The sequence below is a fragment of the Ctenopharyngodon idella genome, chromosome 7 (assembly GCF_019924925.1).
Source record: "Ctenopharyngodon idella isolate HZGC_01 chromosome 7, HZGC01, whole genome shotgun sequence".
Taxonomy (NCBI): domain Eukaryota; kingdom Metazoa; phylum Chordata; class Actinopteri; order Cypriniformes; family Xenocyprididae; genus Ctenopharyngodon; species Ctenopharyngodon idella.
Genome location: NC_067226.1, coordinates 10,595,891 through 10,614,887, shown reverse-complemented (window position 1 = coordinate 10,614,887; position 18,997 = coordinate 10,595,891). Strand labels below are relative to the sequence as shown.

General features: G+C 38.5%; 1 protein-coding gene across 4 annotated transcripts in view; it reads left to right on the top strand.

Moving 5' to 3' along the window:
* Positions 1-18,997, top strand: part of fto (FTO alpha-ketoglutarate dependent dioxygenase) — a 147,251-nt gene that overhangs the window by 26,545 nt on the left and 101,709 nt on the right. For all 4 annotated transcript variants that reach the window (XR_007930896.1, XM_051900174.1, XM_051900175.1 and 1 more), the window contains exons 2-6: positions 4,533-4,610; positions 5,995-6,757; positions 11,719-11,943; positions 15,683-15,762; positions 15,891-16,034. Coding sequence is in view for 3 of the 4 variants with exons in the window: in XM_051900174.1 (XP_051756134.1) it covers positions 4,533-4,610; positions 5,995-6,757; positions 11,719-11,943; positions 15,683-15,762; positions 15,891-16,034 (1,290 nt within the window). In the remaining variant the exon portion in view is untranslated. The remainder of the gene's footprint in view (positions 1-4,532; positions 4,611-5,994; positions 6,758-11,718; positions 11,944-15,682; positions 15,763-15,890; positions 16,035-18,997) is intronic.

The window sequence follows — 18,997 nt, the reverse complement described above, 5'->3', positions numbered from 1 at the left end:
GTGAAGCTGTGGGTTGTAAGTAGTTACTTCAAAAGTAGAAAAATATATGCTATAACTTTTGAGTTTCTAAGCTACTTTAGTGATAAATCACAGGACAGTGTTGACAACGAGTTTCTGCGCTCCTCTCTGTGCGCGCAATCTTCATGTGATGTGCAGCTACTGTCTGTATGAGTGTTCATGTGCCACAATGCATCAGCACAGTAGGTTAATAAAATGATAGCCTACATATCCGATGGTCTAAAATCGCTTAAATGTTCAAACTGGCAAGCCTTGAAACACATACAATTGACAGTTTAGTGAAGACGCAAGCGAAAATGATCTCACTTCGGGGCTCGCCGCTCACTTAATGGATGGGGCGGAGTCACGTGACTACACACGCTGTAGTGTGTTTTTAAGGGGAAAGTATTAACAAGATTAAAAAAACGAAATAACCAACATGGAAAAATTAAGTCGGTTAGAGGTTCTGAATTTCAGTTCCGATTACTTTTCGATTAATCGTCCAGCCCTACTGAGTAGGTGCTTTTTCCAGTTCTGTGTGATGATGTTTAATGTCTCCGACAACCTGAGTAGTCCTATTTAGTAGTCCGCCATGTTAGTTTGCTCCGTAATTCAGAGAATCAGATCTGTCGGATTTACATCACGTAAATTCATCCCACTTCTCCCGAAACACTTAAAAGTAAGTGGCTGGGGAATTGGGAGAAGAATAGAGTAAACTTTATCATTACCTACCTTTTACTTAGGACAAATTGATACTGAGGGGGTACAAATCAGATCTGAGGGGCAATGCCCCCTTTTGCCCTCTTGTGGCGTCGAGCGTGGAATAAAGTGTAAAAATATCTTGTGCTAGTGGTAACAACGGGCCTTATTTCAGGTGTTTAACCAAAAACCCTTTTTAAAAAAACCCACTGGCTTCAGGACAATGGAACCGTTTCCAGAATTTTCATTCAGCCTCATTCTAGTCAGCCAAATCTAAATGGTCAATAATATGGTGCCTGTTTCCATAGGACCATCTCGTTTGAGGTGAGCTAACCGTGAGTTTGCCACATGGATCATCTGGCTGTCAGCTAAACTTCCTCTGCGGTGTTCACATCTTTTTAACATGATGGAAACTCTTTCCTGTTACTTAGAGATGCTGACACTCTGACTACATTTCCTCTTTAGTACGGCTGTGAGTCTGTTTGAGCCAGGTCCACGGGCGTGTGTCATGGCACCTATGTGGTGTGTTCTCGCAGGCAGGTTCGATGCAGTCACACACAAGCCTTCAGCATGAGGTAAACGGCTCTGTTTACTCAGGTGTGTCCGTTTTCTCATTCCCTTCCCTTTCAAGGAGGACATCCCCTGCTTTTCCTCTTGCCTCTGTCCGCCTGTACCGCCGTCACCCACAGAACACATTCCGCAACTCCCTGACAAATAGGAGACGTGGAGGAAGTGTGTTTGATGTGTGTGTCCGCCGCCCTGTTTGTGTTTGATGTCGTACAGGTTAGCTGTCGGAGTGTTTGATTCAGCAGGAGAAGAGGAGCTCAGTAAGTGGTGACACACAAGCTCCAACCATGTACTCGCCAAACACGGGGCTCTATTATACACATGGATCTCAATACCTCCAGATACACATACACATGGTGAAACTCTCAGATGTGTTGGCAAACACTCTTAACCTGGTTAAACTATAAGAATGTTTTTTTTGTTTGTCAGTTGCTCAGATTTTGCTCTACCAATATTTTCAGTAGCTGCACCATAGAAATAATTTTTAGTAGCATATTTTCATGTTTATTTCAAAAAATATTAATTTGAATTTTTTTTTTTCATTATTAAAGCTGCAGCCCGTAACTTTTTTTGGTTAAAAATGATCCAAAATAAATAATTGCAGGTTTCAAACAGAGATGGCGACAAAGAGGTAAAACTTACAGACTGCAGCTTTAACTATTAAATTCTTTACATCTATGTACTATTTTTATTTACATTTATTTACTTTTTAACCCATTCTAACTGATTCTTTTAAGCTTGACAACATTGCAAGAATGATCATAGCTGTAGTGGTATTTTTACTTTAACATCTTTGTATATAACTTACTTGTGTTTATATATATATATATATATATATATTCACATATTTGTACTCTCTCTGCCAATATTTAATACTCATATATATATATATACATTTTTATGAATTTACATCAGTGAATGTTGTTGTTTTTTCTACATTTTTTTTTTTTTTTCCCCAACAACTGATTCCTCTAAGCGGTTTTTTTTTTTTTTTTAACAAAATTGCCAACATGGTCATTTTCAGTGCTGGAATTTTCATTGCAAGAATGATCATAGCTGTAGTGTTATTTTTATTTTAGCATCTTTGTATATAACTTACTTGTGTTTTATATATATATATATATATATAATATATATATATAATATTCATGTTTTTAATACACATACAAAAATGTGTGTGTATACAGTGTGTGTGTATATATATACACATTTACATTTTCATGAATTTACATTATTGAATGTTGTTGTTTTTTCTACAACTTTTTTTTCCCAACAACTGATTCTTCTAAGCTGTTTCTCCTTGAGGTTTATTCATCCACAGTTACGCAAGAACACACAAGTTTGTACAAAAGGACACTTGCTATCCATTTGCCAATTTTTTTTTTTTTTTTTTTTTCATATTTAGAACTAAAATGCAAAATTTATGTTGGGTTTACCTTTGACTGATTAGCATATTTTATTTAAGAGGAGAGCTGTTAGTTTGGTTTGAATGATTGTTTGTGTGTGTGTGTGTGTGTGTGTGTGTGTGTGTGTGTGTGTGAATGCACTCCCCCCCCCCTTTATTTGTTTACATGTGTGCATGTTGTGTGTGTGTGAGAGAGAAAAGAGCGCTCGCTTAGGCTCATCTGTGGAGTAGAATGGGTCTGTCTCTTTTTTTCTTTGGAATTTGTGAGCAGCTTGATGTATTTGACATCTGCGTGACAGGCCACTGCTCCTCAAGACTAGCCCAGAAACTGCGCTGTCCAGACCAGCTGTGTGTGTGTGTGTGTGTGTGTGTATGGCATTGTGTTTGCACATCAGAGCAGCCAAGCATTGCCACTGGTGGAAAAAACACACAAGCACACACATCCACTGGCCCTTTTTTAATACCCATCGCTTCTGTCATGAGATACATTTTGACACCAACAATGAGTGTGTGTCAAGTTGTCAGTTTATCTCTCTCTCTCTTCCTTTTATGCATCCACTTTGTCTCATTCTCATCCTTTTCCTCCACCTCATTCTTCCCTTCCCTTCGTCTCTCTCAGGCCTTTAAGTCAAGACTGTCCATGAATAGTGCATGTTATTTTGTTTTGTAGATTTCTATTTGACAGTGTGTCTGTCCTTTTCTTCTTTTTATTGTTTTGGTTTAGCAGAAATAACTGGAAGAATCGGGTCCAGACTGGGCTGCACCGAACCCTCCAGAGCGCCTTTTTCTCAAGAGCCTCCTTGTGCTGTTATTGCAAAACCTTGCAGTAACTTTAACGATTATACAGCCCTATTTCCACTCATGAACACATCCGCACACTCTCGCACGTGCACCCATGTCCTTTCTCAAATCAGGACACAACCTTTTTAATGCTTTTACTTTAATGTTATTAACAGGACATTTTATTTTACTCTAAAAGTCAAGACCCATTTGGGCGAAGTCTAGCCGCTCAGCGCACTCACAAAAAGCCCTTCCCATGTGAAAACACTGCCATTATTAACATGGCTGAAATGTGAAACTCAGTCTCCGTAAATGTCAGGGAATATAGGGCATATATATATATATGGCCCTCTTTCTCCGTTAACGTCTCAGCTGTGTGTCTACGTTCTTAAGGGAACAGCGTGACCATTCTGACGTGCTGCTTGACGGGGGTCTCGGGCACGGAGGCCGGAGTAGGGGTCACTGATGTAACACCCCCCACCGTCCAACCTGAACGGGGTGAGAGAAAGCCGTCTCTCTTGCACCTGCAGTGAAGAAATAGAGGACGTGTGTATGTCGGAGAAGGACTGGAGTGGGTGCACTTGTGAAATTTATTTGGGTATCAGAGTTTTACACCGGTTGCTGTTGGATTTACAGGTCGGAATGGAATGTAGCCCAATGAAACGCTCTTTGATGGGCAGAGCAGGTTGAGTTTTAACAGACGAGCGATGCATAGAAGGCCTAGTTTATGTGGCTTTGAGAAGACCCTCTGCTCCCTGCTAGAGTCGTAAAAGCCTGAGATACCCATGAACAGGAGCACTATGGGATGGCAGCAGAGGGTTCTGGGATATGTGCTCTGACTAGAAAGAGACACTTGTTAAAGTGTGTGAACTTTTCCTCTTTTGGAGCTCTTTAATTGTGTAGATGTGTGAATGTGTGACTTAATAAATGTTTTTACATCTGGTTTTGCATTAATTAGCTGGTAATCTATTGGTTAATAAAACCCACTATGGATTTTCCAATATGCTGCCTGATGAAAACATTAAAGAACATGTGAATAAAAGTTAATTTATGTGTGTTTGTTGTTTTTTTGTCATCTCTACAGAGGCGAAGGCTTCTGCAGGAACTGGGGGAGCAGAGGATTCCTTACCTTTCTCCTACAGACCCAGGATTTCAGGAACTGGTCAGAAATTCATGCAAATCTTCACGATACTTTATCATTTCAAATCTGCTATATATACTCTACCATTCAAAAGGTTGGGGTCAGTAAGATTTAAAAAAAATTATATTTTTATTAGCAATAAGAACACATTACTTTGACATGATTATATTGATCATATCGTCCCAAACCCGTAAGACCTTCGTTTATTTTTGGAACACAAATCAAGATATTTTTTAAAGAAATCCAAGAGTTTCTGAACTACAAATAGGCAGCAACGTCATTTCACCTTTTGAGGTCCAGAAAAGTATTAAAGACATCATTAAAATAGTCAACATGGCTACAGTGGTTCAACCTTAATGTTATGAAGCGACTAGAATACATTTTGTGCTCAAAAACAAAACAAAAATAACAACTTTATTTAAAAATTTGAACTGTTGTCATACAAAGTTGACATAGTGAACGCAGTGCAGGCTTCCGTGTTTATGTCCGATAGCGGGCTCAGTATTGGCCAACCTGTACACTTGAGCCGCATGATGCATGCGTGTGATGTTGATGGAGGAGCTGGCCAATAATGAGTCAACGCTCGGACGTAGAACACGGAAGCCTGCTAACCCTATAAAAGTAAACTAACCCTTTAAAATTGACAGTAAAAACAATGTTACAAAAGATTAGTGTACCAATCAATGCTTTTGTCCTTTATGAGATTAATAAAGAACTCTCTCGTCTTCTGTCCAAACATACCGCGCCATCTTTAAAGAATTATCGACTTTTACGTACACCAGGTGACCTGTAAATATGAAGTTTTGCAAAATATTCCTTTTTTGAATTGCCTGAAAAACCATCTCATGCGAGCATAACAACTTTTTTTGCGATATGTGGGAGTTTTTGTGAAATTGACATGTTTCCATTGGGCGTATTTTCAATTTGCAATTTCAATTTGCGCAATTTGTAGGGTAATGGAAACGCAGCTACTGTTTGGTTGACCCGATGTTATGCTAGTCTCTGACCCAGTTGGGCAGTTCAAATAGAATGCAATTCTGTAATGAATGTAATTTGTGAAATGCGGCTAGTAGTGCAGAAATGACACACTTCAAATTTAAAAGTTTTGGAATTTCAGTTTTTTTCTGCTCTAAAATATTCAACAGTGAATTTTTTTTCAGTGAATTGGTTCACAAATCAGTCAAAATAATTCATTAGCAAATCAGTCTGAATTTTTAACAATTTAAAAAAAAAAAATTCTTATCCAGTTGTCACAAACAAATGGAAAGAAGTCATTGAAAAGTCTTGGTCAAAGTATGGAGACTCCCGTAAATATCTTGACAGTGATATTAGGACAGATTGCTCACATACTTTTTTTTTGTTTTTAATAATTACATTATGTTTGCTTGTGTCTGTAATCTAACAGTGGGACTCCAGTTATGCAGGACTTGCTTTACGGCAGTCTGGTACCCTGCCAGATGCTCTCCATGAGAAGGTGCAGTCTGCTCTGATAACTCTGCAGCGACGTGGATGTCTCCTCCGAGATCTTGTCCGAGTCCGAGACCGGGATGTCTTCACGGCTGTTTTGCGTGCTCTCGTGGGTCAGCCAGGCTACACGTACCGTTATCTGGACACCCGTCTGTTCACCATCCCCTGGCACTGTGAGGGAGAAGAAGGTCAGAAAGATGAGAAAGAGAAACCGTGCTGTGACTCTGACCTGAGGGACGCTTGCAAAGCATTGTGGGAGCTCAATCAGTTCTTTTGCTCAGACGTAAAGCAGCAGACAAATGCGAGAGGCGTCAAGCGTTCCCACAGTGACACCGAAAACAGCGAAGACACACCAGGGGAGGGGACGTGCGAAGAGAGTGTTAAGGACAGGTTACTTGAGAAGCAGGAGAAAGAGGAGAAGGAGGAGGAGGAGGAGGAGGAGGAGGAGGAAGACAGCGGTCAGGGCTGCTCTCATTCCTCACCTCCTTCATCCGCTCCACCGCCTGCTCTGGCCGGCCTCGTTCAGTTTAATGTTACCCTCATCAATTACATGGACCCCACTGCCATGACCCAACTGAAGGAAGAGCCGTATTACGGCATGGGCAAGATGGCAGTCGGTTGGCATCATGATGAAAACCTGGTTCCTCTGTCACCAGTTGCTGTCTACAGCTATAGCTGCCCAGCTGAGCCAAAGAATGAAGGTGAGAGGTCAAAAGTCTTGGGTAGAGCATGTAAAATAATATTGTAAATTAACATTCCAGATAGGGGCACCATGAAACTTAATGTTTAGGCAGTTAGGATTTTGAGTATTTTTTTTTAACATTTTAGGATTATGTTAATATAACTGCCCCCTGGAAGTTTGCAGAGGTCCCCTAGTAGTGATGACACATGACTCAGTCCCTGTCCTAAACCCGTGCTCTGCTTTCTCAATAGTTTCATGTCCCTCTTCACTCTTTTTGTGCAATAAATCCCACAAATAGGAATAAAATAATTCATTTTAATAAATGTATCTTATAAAATAATAATTTATTTATTTAGTAATTAATTGTTTAATGTATTTATTGATTTAAATAATATAATATTCCACTTCAAAGAGACCTTTTTTTTTTTTTTAAAGTTCATAATCAGAATTTCTTTAAACATACTGCTTATAAAAAGCATATAAAGGATAAAACAGATTTACATTGAGATTCATTTTAGAATTTGAATCTTGACTCTAAATTTAAATTTAAATTGCATACGTTCAACCCACCCCAATTGGGCTAGTTTTGAGTAGCAATCGGGCGGGTTTTGTTGTGAAAACCTGCCAGACGTACACACAGACGTAAGCACTGGTACCTTTTTTATTTATAAATCTATCTTGGGCCAGTTGACTCCATATCTTTGCTCCCTTACCCAACATAAATCTTTTGGAGCTTATTCTTTGCGTTCACAAGATTTGTACATCCTTTCAGTTCCATCTATACGAACTGAATTTGGAAAATAAGCGGCACCCAATGATTGGAACTTTTTACAAAATGACTTGAAATTACAGACCCCGGTGTCGATGAACACTTTTAAATCTTTTATTAGCGAGCTGTTAAAGGAAGAAATGATTTGTAAATGTTTTTGATTTGTACTGATGATGTGTCTTGATGTGTGTGTTTTTTTTTTTTTTTTTTTTTTTTTTTTTTTAAGAATGCTGTGCTGCTCATCTTGGCCAGGTCACTTCTGTAAAAGAGATTTTTAATCTCAGAAAGTTTTATCTGGTTAAATAAAGGGAAAGAACCTTGGTGCTGTCGCTTTAATTCCAATATTATCAGGTGCAGCACAGCAAAAATAGGACTCGGTGCGGAAACGATCGCTGCACTGCTGCAGAGGCACCGTTCCTGGAACTCACTGCCAGACCACATCCGTGTGCAGTGTGAAAGCTATAAGTAGCGTCTCGAAAATACTGTATGTACACCTTCTGTATGAACGTGCAACAACTCTTACTAGTAACCCTAGTGACATTGACCAAAGTAATATCAAAGATGGCGACGTCCATAAACTTAAAAATCCATTTGAGCCGTGAGTTCATTAGTCAAAACCGACAGAAGCTTCAAATTCTAAAATAAACACGCACTAGCCGGACGCCTTTAGCCGTCCTTTGCAGCGTCTCGCGTATGACACAGCATTTGAGTCGCGCATTAGACACTGCCGCTCTGGTGGAGAACAGTGACTGGATCTGGATCTAAAACCTTCAGAGGTTACCGAAAGCAAAACCACACACAAAATCCCTTAGCAGAGTGGCTCTCTGCACTGTATGACGTGACAGGGACATACAACTAGTTGTCCAGTGCAGTTCCGTTCACACAGCGCGGGTTTTTCCGAGAATGCGGTTGTGTGGCTGTGAGTTCGGTTATAAAATGTCACTTCTGTAAATAACTGTACTGTGGTGAACGTAACCATATTAAGGACTCAAATTGGACTAACAACCAAATTCTGTTGCTGTGTGAACATGGCCTATGTGTGAACGAAACCGTATTAAGGACTCAAATACAGAACTGACAGTCGTATTCTGCTGTTGTGTTAACGTGGCCTATTGTCTTAAAATTAACTGAAAATATGTGTTATTATTTACTCAACCTCATGTCGTTACAAACCTGTATGACTTTCTTCTGTGAAACATAAAAAGAGATGTTTTAAAGAGCAGCTTTTGTCCAAAAAGTGAATGTCAGTGGGGTCCAAAACAACATTATTTTTTCAAAATATCTTATAAATATCAATGTTCTGCAGAAGCAAGAACTACATTTTAATCATTTTCATTTTTTTAATGGAACTCTCTCTGTTAACATTCCTACCCCATTCAGTTTTCACTGAAGGGACAAAACAGTCCTTTATTTTCTCGCTCACACATGCTGAGAACCTAAAACATTTATTTTGACACCAGCCAGTTCAAAACCATCCTTCACTTGATAGCTAAAATGTGCTCATGCAATCATTGTATGAACATGCAAGGAGCCAGATCTTCCATATTTCACATGAATCTCACTGGAGAAGTTTTTCTGGACATCAGTCTCTCTTCACGTCAGCCTAACAGCTTAACATGCAGCTGTGTGCGTGTGTGTGTGTCAGTTCGACAGAACAGAGAGTGGTGTGCTAACCAGAACCACCTGCCTCACGAGCTCTGTTTCGCCAATCTCTTACTGACCGATTTGACCTTTGACCTCCCCAGGGCCCGCTTCAAACAGCGCATGAATGGTTTGTGTGTGTGTTTTTGTGTGTGAATGTGTCAGTTTGTGTGGAATTATTCCGCAGCTGTTCTTTTGGAGGTAAAATTGACCCCTAAGTTCCAGACTTCAGAGAGACTCCCCTGATGGAACGCTTTTGCAGCGCGTACGCACCCGTGCAGAGCATCGCACAAAATGTTGCCTTCACTTTAGAGAAATCGCTGTGAAATGCTGCAGACCAGCTGAAACGGATTCTTGCTCAGAGGAATTCCACTTTGTACATCATTTATTTGTTGCTGTGTGTGTGTGTTGTATGAATGGGTTTTATTTTTTATTGCTCCTTCGGATAACATCTGTGTGTTGTATAGATTTGTGTTTCACCTGAACACACTTTGAAGAGAATGCCTTACTGAAGCTTTTCATGATGCCTGCATCTTTTAACACATCTGTGATGGGTTTATAGAGTATGTTGGCCGTACTGCAGGGGAGTCGCTCGGTGACAAATCTGTTCAGCTCTTCATCCAACGCTGACTAGATCCAGCTCATTTCCTTTTCTAACAGGCATTGGTTTATGCCACTGTGATTTTGAAGTGTTTTTGAAGGAATCTTTTCCGTCGCTGCTGTGTTGGCTGCAGATGGCCTTTTGAGAGCTGTGTCAGAAATCACAGGCTGAAATTAAGTTACTATTTATCCCTGCTGAGCGCAGAGAAAGCCTTGCTCAGGGCTCATGCTTCCAAGAGTGCTTTAGTATTGATTTTACTGATAGGTGTCAGCCTGCCCTCTCTATTTTTCTCTCTCTCATCAGTTACACTTTTATTCTTTATTTCTTTTTGGCTCTGTATTTATTTATTTCTTTTTTGTTAAAACATTTTTGGAAGTTGAATGACATACACTACAGGTCAAACATTTGGAACTTTTGGAATTTTTTTTTTATTATTGTTGAAATAAGTCTCTTGTGCTCAGCAAGGCTGCATTTCTTTGATCAAAAACAGTAATATTGTGAAATGTTATTGTAATGCTGTAAATACTATTACAGTACTGTTTTCTTTGATGAATAAAAAATTCAAAAGAACAGCATTAATTTGAAATAAAAATATCTTTTTTTTTTTTTTTTTTTTTTTTACAAACTTTTATAGTGTATCACTATTTTCACAAATATATTAAGGAGCAAAAACTGCTTTCAAGATTGATAATAATACAAACCATTTCTTGCTCCAAATCAGCATATTAGAATGATTTGTGAAGGATCGTGTGACACTGAAGACTATGTAATGGCTGTTGAAAATTCAGCTTTGTGGTCACAGGAATAAATTAGCCTACATTTTAAAATATATTAAATATATATATATATATATATATATATATATTAAATTGTAATCATTTTTCATTATATATTTCAATATTCTGCATTTTGAGCAAATAAATGCTGCCTTGGTGAGCATAAGACTTCTTTAAAAAAAAAAAAAAAAAAAAAAAAAAAAAAAAACTTTTTTAAAACTTAAAACTAAACGTTCAGTTCTTATTACAGTGGTCACAAATTCAAAATAAAATAAAAAATAGAAGTTTAAAGGGTTAGTTCACACAAAAATTCTAAAATTCTGTCATTAAGTACTCACCCTCATGTCGTTCCACACCCGTAAGACCTTCGTTCATCTTCAGAACACAAATATTTTTGACGAAACCTGAGAGGTATATGACTCGTCCATAGACAGCTATATAATCACCACATTCAAGGTCCAGAAAGGTACTAAAGACATCTTTCAAAAAAGTCAACGTGACTACAGTGGTTCAACCTTAATTTTATGAAGCGACGAGAATACTGCGCAAAAACAAAACAAAAATATTCTCATACGTTGTTTACGTCCAGTGCTTCCATGTTCTACGTCAGAAAGCCGACTCATTATTGGCCGGCTCCTGCGTCAGCATCACACGAATGCGTCGTGCTGCTCATGTGAACAGCCTCTGCCAATACTGAGCCGGCATTCTGACATAAAACCTGGAAGCACTGAAGGTAAACAGCATATGAGAATGACACAGAAGGGAAGATATTGTTGAATAAAGTCGTTATTTTTGTTCTGTTTTTGCGCACAAAAAGTATTTTTGTCGCTTCATAAAATTAAGGTTGAACCACTGCAGTCACATCGACTGTTTTAACAATGTCTTTACTACCTTTCTGGACCTTGAAAGTGGTGGTTAAATTGCTGTCTGTGGACGAGTCATATACCTCTTGGATTTCATCAAAAATATCTTAATTTGTGTTCTGAAGATGAACGAAGTTCCTACAGGTGTGGAACGACATGAGGGTGAGTAATAAATGACAGAATTTTCATTTTTGGGTGAACTAACCCTTTAATATTGTCCATTTAATGGTCATTGGCTATAAAAAAAAAAAAAATCAGATTATTGGTGTTGTTTATAAATAATATAGGTACATCTCTGTACTAAATGTCAAACTACATCTGTGTTTACAGGGGTGACTGAGAAAGACAGCGAGGAAAAGAGTAAAGAAAAAGAACCGGAGACAGAGGGTGAAGGAACAAGTAAAGAAGAACTGAAGGAAGAAGGAGAAGGTTCGGTGAAGGAGGAAGTGGAGAAAGAGAAGGTGTGTTGGCGTGTTGGCCTGAAGGTGGCCTGGGACATTCACACACCAGGTCTCGCTTTGCCTCTACAGTCTGGAGACTGCTACTATATGACAGGTACACAATCACATTCATCTGTGTCCAGAAACAGTAGACTCAAGTACATGTGTAAAGAGGATTGTACCGTCTCGGTCATGTTGAAATGCATTAGACCAGGAATTATCTTTCCCAGAGGATGTGCACATCAACATCCCTTTATATACATGTGTGTGTCTGTTTCCCTAGGATTTTGCTTCCACATGTTTCTTTTATCATGTGTATCAGAGAGTTTAAGAAAACCAAATGTTATGTTATGAATCGCTGTGACCCCTGTCTGAGAGCAGGACTGAGACAGAGATAGACTCAGTAAATCAAGACTTTTATTACTGATGGCTACAACAGATGCCCTCCGTCTATGACCCCACATTTGCACAAACCCTCTCTAAATATCCCATAAAGTGTGTCTGATGACCTTGATTAGGACACTATTTATTTCCCGATTTCTGTGTACAAGCATGACTAATGCTTCCTTTCCATTGCACACATTTTATCATCCCTGTTTGGACATTTTCATCTATTTGGAAGGGCTTTCCAGTGGTCATGCCTCTTTGTTGCTGGCTTCTCTAAGCTTAGAGTTATTTATACCTACCTAATGGGGCTCTCAGTCCTGTGAAGTGACTTTAAGTGTAAAGGTAAAGCAATATAAACATAATGGGTCATAATGGGTTTTCTGGGCACAGGACAAGGGTGAAAGTGTGACTGGGAAACTGCCTCATGAACTGTTAATGATACTATGTCTTCTGGCTGAATTAGTCAGATTTTTTTTATTACTGTTGAATTTGTAGGAAGCTACATTTAAAGTCATATGGCATATTTTAAAGTCTAGATTCGCAGTGCCATGTGTTGGGATTTTCAGCAAGCATCTATTCTCTGAGAAGTGAAGAAAAGCACTCTAATAAGATTAAGCCTATTTGGGTGCTGTAGTGTCGCAACCTACACCTCACAGAAAAATGTGTAAAATGGAAAAGGAAGTGAAGGAAGGAAGGTCCACAAGTTTACATCAGGTGCTTTTTCAAAGGAAAATGAAAGAAAGGAGGAAAAGAAGTAATAGAAGTAAACATAGGAAAGGCAAGTATGAAGAAAAAGGAGGCAAAAAAGGTGAATAAAGAGAAAAGGATGGAAGAAGCTGTAGTGTAGCAACCCACTCCTAACGTCAGGTGATTTTTCAAAGAAAAAAGTAAAATAGGAAGGAAGTAAAATAGCAAGGATAGAAGTCAAAAGAAGTTAAAGAGGGAAGAAGAAAGGAAATAAAAGAAAAAAAGAAGGTAAAGAAAAGAAAATAAGTAAAAAAGGAAGGTTTTAGGAAGTAAAAAAGAAGTTAAATGAATTAAAGGAAGGAAGGTAAAGGACTTATTAGGAAAGTAAAAAGGGAGGTAAAGGAATTAAAGGGAAGGAAGAAAGGTAAAAAAAAAAGAAAGGAAAAGGAAAAAATGAAGAAGGAAGGAAGGAAAGTGAAAAGAAAGAGTGACGAAGGATGACATACAGTAAATAACTTGCAGAAATTCAACTCCACATTCCCATCAGTCTCTAACACTGTCACAGCTCTTCCCCTCCATCCGCTGATGCCTGAGACTTCTGTGTGCAAATCTAATCAGTGGATTCTCAAAAATGGAATTTGGGGATGGGTAGCGGGAGCTATTTGTTGGACCGACACCGGGCCCAGCTGCTAATAAGATTTCTTGTGCTCAATGCTCCAGGGACAGGACAAACCTAGGGAGAGGTTTTGACCCAATAGATTTAAAAGCCCGCTTTCAACTCGAGTGCAGCAGCCACCTGACGACGAGAGAATAATGATAAATATTTATTAGAGCAATTTGGTACAGCCCATGATTCACATTGAGGATGTGACAGAGATCAGGTTGAGAGATGCCGAGTGTTATTAGATAGCAAGTGTTTTAAAGACAATGTAATGTGACAGGAAAGAATAATAGTGTACAGAGGAAATGAAACAGATGTTACTGTTGTGCTCGCTCTAGTTTATGCCGCTGTACATCAGAGAATGTGGCGAATCCATTGATTTCAGTGGGGCGTATCCGAGTCCCTTTCAAGGAAAGTCACTTGTCTGACATATTCGCAACGCCTCCTCAGTTAATTTGGGCATGCAAGACCAACTCTTATCTATTTAAATAGGGAAATAATGATTTCTCAAAACCTGTCTTATAAATGTTGTTTCTTATGCTCAAATAGTGTTAAAAAAAGCATATATTTTAGGTTGGTCCTGCCAGTGTGCAGCCCTAAATGTGATTCTCTAAAGGCAGTTTCATTGAGTTTTTATTTATTTATTTTTTGCAGATTGGCTCTTTTTTTAGAAGGTGGGACTTGCATTACAATATTAGTATATTTACATTCTTTGGACATATATAAACTCTGAATATTTTCACAAGTTGAATGCACATGAACATCATCACAAAGTCATAATTACAAGTGGGAAACTTAATTTTCTTTGAGCTCAGAGTTTCCAAATTAGGGGTGTGTCAGTGAGAAACGTAGCGGAATAAATGGATGCAGTATCTCTAGTTGACGCTACGTTTTCTTAAATTAATTAAAAACATAAAGCGAAACACACCTGATGTGCATTCTTTGTTTTTCATTTTCTAGAAGTAGAGTTAAAAAACATTGCTGTATTTTTGTATAGTTAATTAAGAGAAAGTTTGCTCCAATTTAAGTGACTTGAATGCACCTGACGATGTATACCAGTTGTATACAACTTGTAAATACGTACTTTCCAGGAGGTCTTGAATGCACCAAAACATACAACAAAAATGACAACGGTGAGAAAACAGCAGTTTTAAACAGTATTAAACATGGAAAAACATTTTACTATAACCAGTTTCTACTATAAAGCAGCTTGGGACGCTCCAATCAGGATTTTTGCAGCCGATATTGATTACCTATTTTTTGTCATCATGATCAGCCCATACCGATCCCAATCATTCAAGCTTTATATAAGTAATAATTAAGCTCTCTGTTCAGTGTATTTTTTATTTTTTTTTTCCCAGATAAGTAATACCACAGACATTATTTATAGTAATGCTATAAATTGTTTTAATTGAGAATCAAATAAATAAGCACAGAAAATATTAATTTTACAATTAACATTTTAATAGGCCTTTAAAGACAGGGCTTACACAAAACACTATCCATATTATGATACTCTGGCTTATTAAAGAGCCTACAAGACTTAATGTCAAACTGAACATAATTACAACCCATAAGGTGTAATTTAACATTATTCAATATGTGACTGAGGACAAAAACAAATAGAAACACTGCATCTTCTAAATTATCAAAATGAGTAGTCTGATACAAAAATGATCAGCAATATTATTCAGCAAGTGCTAAGTATTTGTGTCTTTCTTCTTACATCCTAAGGCAGGATTCTCTTTATAAATTTGAGCTTTTCTGCATTTTGGGGAGATAGTCTATTCCTCTTTTCATCCAAAACATATGCGGCTGTACTGAATAGTTGCTCATCTGTGTGTGTTCATCGAAACTCAAGCGCTAAACTTCAAGCACTAGAAAAAGAAATACAACATAAATTGTACAAAGTAATGAAATCAGTGCATAATCTTCACAAAAGTGATTTAGTTAAGAGCAATGAGAGACTGTTTGATTAACATAAATGGCAAGGACAGCAGCAGCAGCTTTATTAGATTTATGTTCACTTAAGACATAAAATTTATGATAATGTTGAAGTGTATTTCTTCTGATTGTTGTCTGTATGTGTATGGCTGTTGGCATGCGGTTGTATGTATAGATGATCTGAATCGGACACATCAGCACTGTGTACTGGCTGGTGACACGGCTAGATTCAGCTCCACTCACAGAGTCGTACAGGTGAGCGTCTTCTCTCCAGTTGTCCTGATCGCACATGTAGCATCATCAACTTTAATGCTCTCAACCAATATCACCCAATTTCTGCCTTGAATGTAAATACCACACTATTATCTGCCGTCTTTCTTCAGTGTTGTACAGGTACGCTGGACTACATACAGAAACGGTGCTCAGAGGCATTAGAGAATTTACACACCGACCCCGAGAAGAACACCAAGAGTCTGAGTTCCCTCCTCCCTTCCACCCTCCAGTGCATTGAGGACATTCACAACGAGGTGTGTATGTGAACGTTTTTTTAAGCATTGTAAAATGTGTACTCATAACACCAAATCCCAAATGCGTGTCTCAGGCTATAACAGATGAGGTTGCTCTGAGGTTTTTTAAAGGTTGTACTTGGTATTAATTTTTCAAACCCGTAACAATAGCTCTTTCAGAGGGCCTAACCATCAGTGGGGCCTTGTTTAGGTCTCTGTTGAACCCCAACTCACCTGGATTATCGCTCAGCACCTTAAAAACCCTTTGAAAATATAAAGTGTTATATATATATATATATATATATATATATATATATATATAAATATACACCTCTGCCTGGGGGCGGCAGCCTCCCCGGAGGTTACCGACCTCAACACTCTGACCTGATTGAGGCTATTTTGTTGAAACTGCCCACGAGGGCCTGTGTGTGTTCTTAAATGATGTATTGTATTATTTATTATTGATATGTGTATTTATCCCAGCACACTGTTCTAGCAGAGCTCAGCGTCTAGCTCTTGTTTAGTGTGGCGGACTGCATTGAGATTGCAGTAAGCAGCCCCTGATGGGGGGATCTGTTAAGGAGTGTAGTGTGCAGGATTAATGGACTGATGTTGATAAAGGCAAATGTTTAACTGTGTTTTTAGGGTTGGTGCTGGTATACGGAGGTTAAAGGGTTAGTTCACCCAAAAATGAAAATTACTATTATTTACTCACCCTCAAGCCATGTATATGACTATCTTCTTTCAGATGAACACAATCGGAGATGGGGGGGGTTGAACACGGAAGCGCAAAGGAGACAGCAAAACAAAACACCGGTCACGAAGTCTAAAACGATATTTTTGCAGAGAAATGTCAGAGGATTTCAATATAAGAGAAGAGGAGCTTGAGTTTGTTGCCCAGCCCTATTTCTTTGAACTGCGAGAGGCGTCTAAGCTTAGGATACTCCTACATCCTTCGTCATTCATTGCTTCAGGGGTTACTCATTTGGCACAAGTTGACTTGCTCAGTATGCGTACGGTCGTCTGCTTGAAGCTAGATATTTGAATTATATAGTTTTAAATATGGATATTTTTCTTATAAAAATGCATCGCTTCAGAAGGCTTTTATTAACCCCCTGGAGCCGTATGGGTTACTTTTATTATGGATGGATGCATTATTTTTGGCTTCAAAATGTGGCCCCCCATTTACAACCATTATAAAGCTTGGAGGAGCAAGGATATTTTTAAATATATCTCTGATTGTGTTGTTTTTTCAAGAGGTTGATGGGATCCTTTCCTCTCTCTTTATCGCTCTGTATCTTACACTCCCTTTGTTTTGGGCCTGCAGAGTCTTCTGAAAAGGTGTTGAGCTTGCATTTTTGTGGAATTAAAGGGCTATTTCACATAACAATTTCATCATTTACTCAACCTCATGTCATTCCAAACACGCATGACTTCATTTCTTACATAGAACACAAAAGGAAATGTCTAAATTACTTTTTTTCTATACAATTAAAGTGTATAGAAGTTTCAAATGGACACAAGAAAACACACTCATGTGTAGGGCTTTCACAAAATCAGATTTTCACTACATGATTATGGACAAAAAAATTCATGATAACAACATTATCCTGATATCTATAGAAACTGTGAAAAAAGAAATAATGCTATTAGTCAAATTCATCATAATCATCATCGTTTATTTTGGGTTTAGTGTTTAGTTTGGGTACAGAAGCCTATAAAAAGAACTTACTTTTGATCAGCACTTCCAAAAAAGAAAAAACTCCCACATTGATGAACTATTTTTTTTCTTCACGTGCTGGTGAAGTGTCTCACTTTTTTTTGTCTTCTCCGATGACATGATTTTATGCGACAATAGTAGCTTCACTCTGCGTCGTCATTTTCTTCTTCTGAAGCCATATGGTGATAGCTTTTTATGAGGAACAGACAGAAATTTAAGTTGTTATTCACTGAAAATCTATCCACCGTTGCTCTCAAGTCTAATTGGCTTGTGCATATTCAAGTTTTACATCAGTAATCAGATTTCCATAAATGTATTTTTATCAACCGATCAGAATGCACTAGTTTTGTATAAGTACTAGAAATGTTTGTGTTCCCTAAGTTATGTGCAGTAGATGGGTTTCTAAACACCAAGATTTAAATAAAATTGCCAAAATACACATAAAAACATGCATAAACTACATATTTCTTCAAAAAAATCCTAGATGTGCATCAAAAAACCTTTGCTTCAAGAAGTTATGTGACTGAATGCTTTAGTTATTATGTTTGCATCCCCACAATTCTCATTGTCTGATCTGATGTGTATGCACATATATGGCTCTTCATTTGTACGACCAGGTGTGCATATGTGGGTTTACAGAGCGAACAGCAGACTGGCCTCTATTGATTGAGTCACAACAGTTCTGGACTCGAGGGTGCCCTGGTAAAATTGATTGGTGGTCCTAACAGAGATCCGTGTAAGAGAGATGTCTAGAAACCTTAACCCATTTGATATTTAAGATGCCGCATTGCTATATCTGCAGTACCGTAACTAATGTATAGTTACCGCCATGTTCAGCTGGATATATAGAAAGACAAACTCTCCACCTGTCAACGAAAGCCTTTTTGTTTCTGTCTGTTTCCTCTCTCTCTCTTTCTCCCCTCCAGCATATGCAGGTGGCATTTAGTCTCAGTACCTCACAGCAGCAGACAGCTTGGCTCTAAATGCCAGTCGCATAGTTTCCAGCTCTGTGCCTGTTGCAGGCCTGCTCTGCGGGAAACTGGCCTCCATGTTGGCTCAAAGCTCTCGGCGCTGTGGGCTTTCAACACAGAAGGACAGACAGACAATCAGCGTGGGGGGGAACGACAGACACAAAAGCGGCTGCTAGCATTTGTAGCCTCCGGCGTCCGTTGAGAGGCTGTCAGCGGTCGGTTTTGGTCTGAAGCAATTGTGGGTTTGAACAAACACAAAGTGTAGCATTTCTTTGAAGGTGGCCATATGTGAA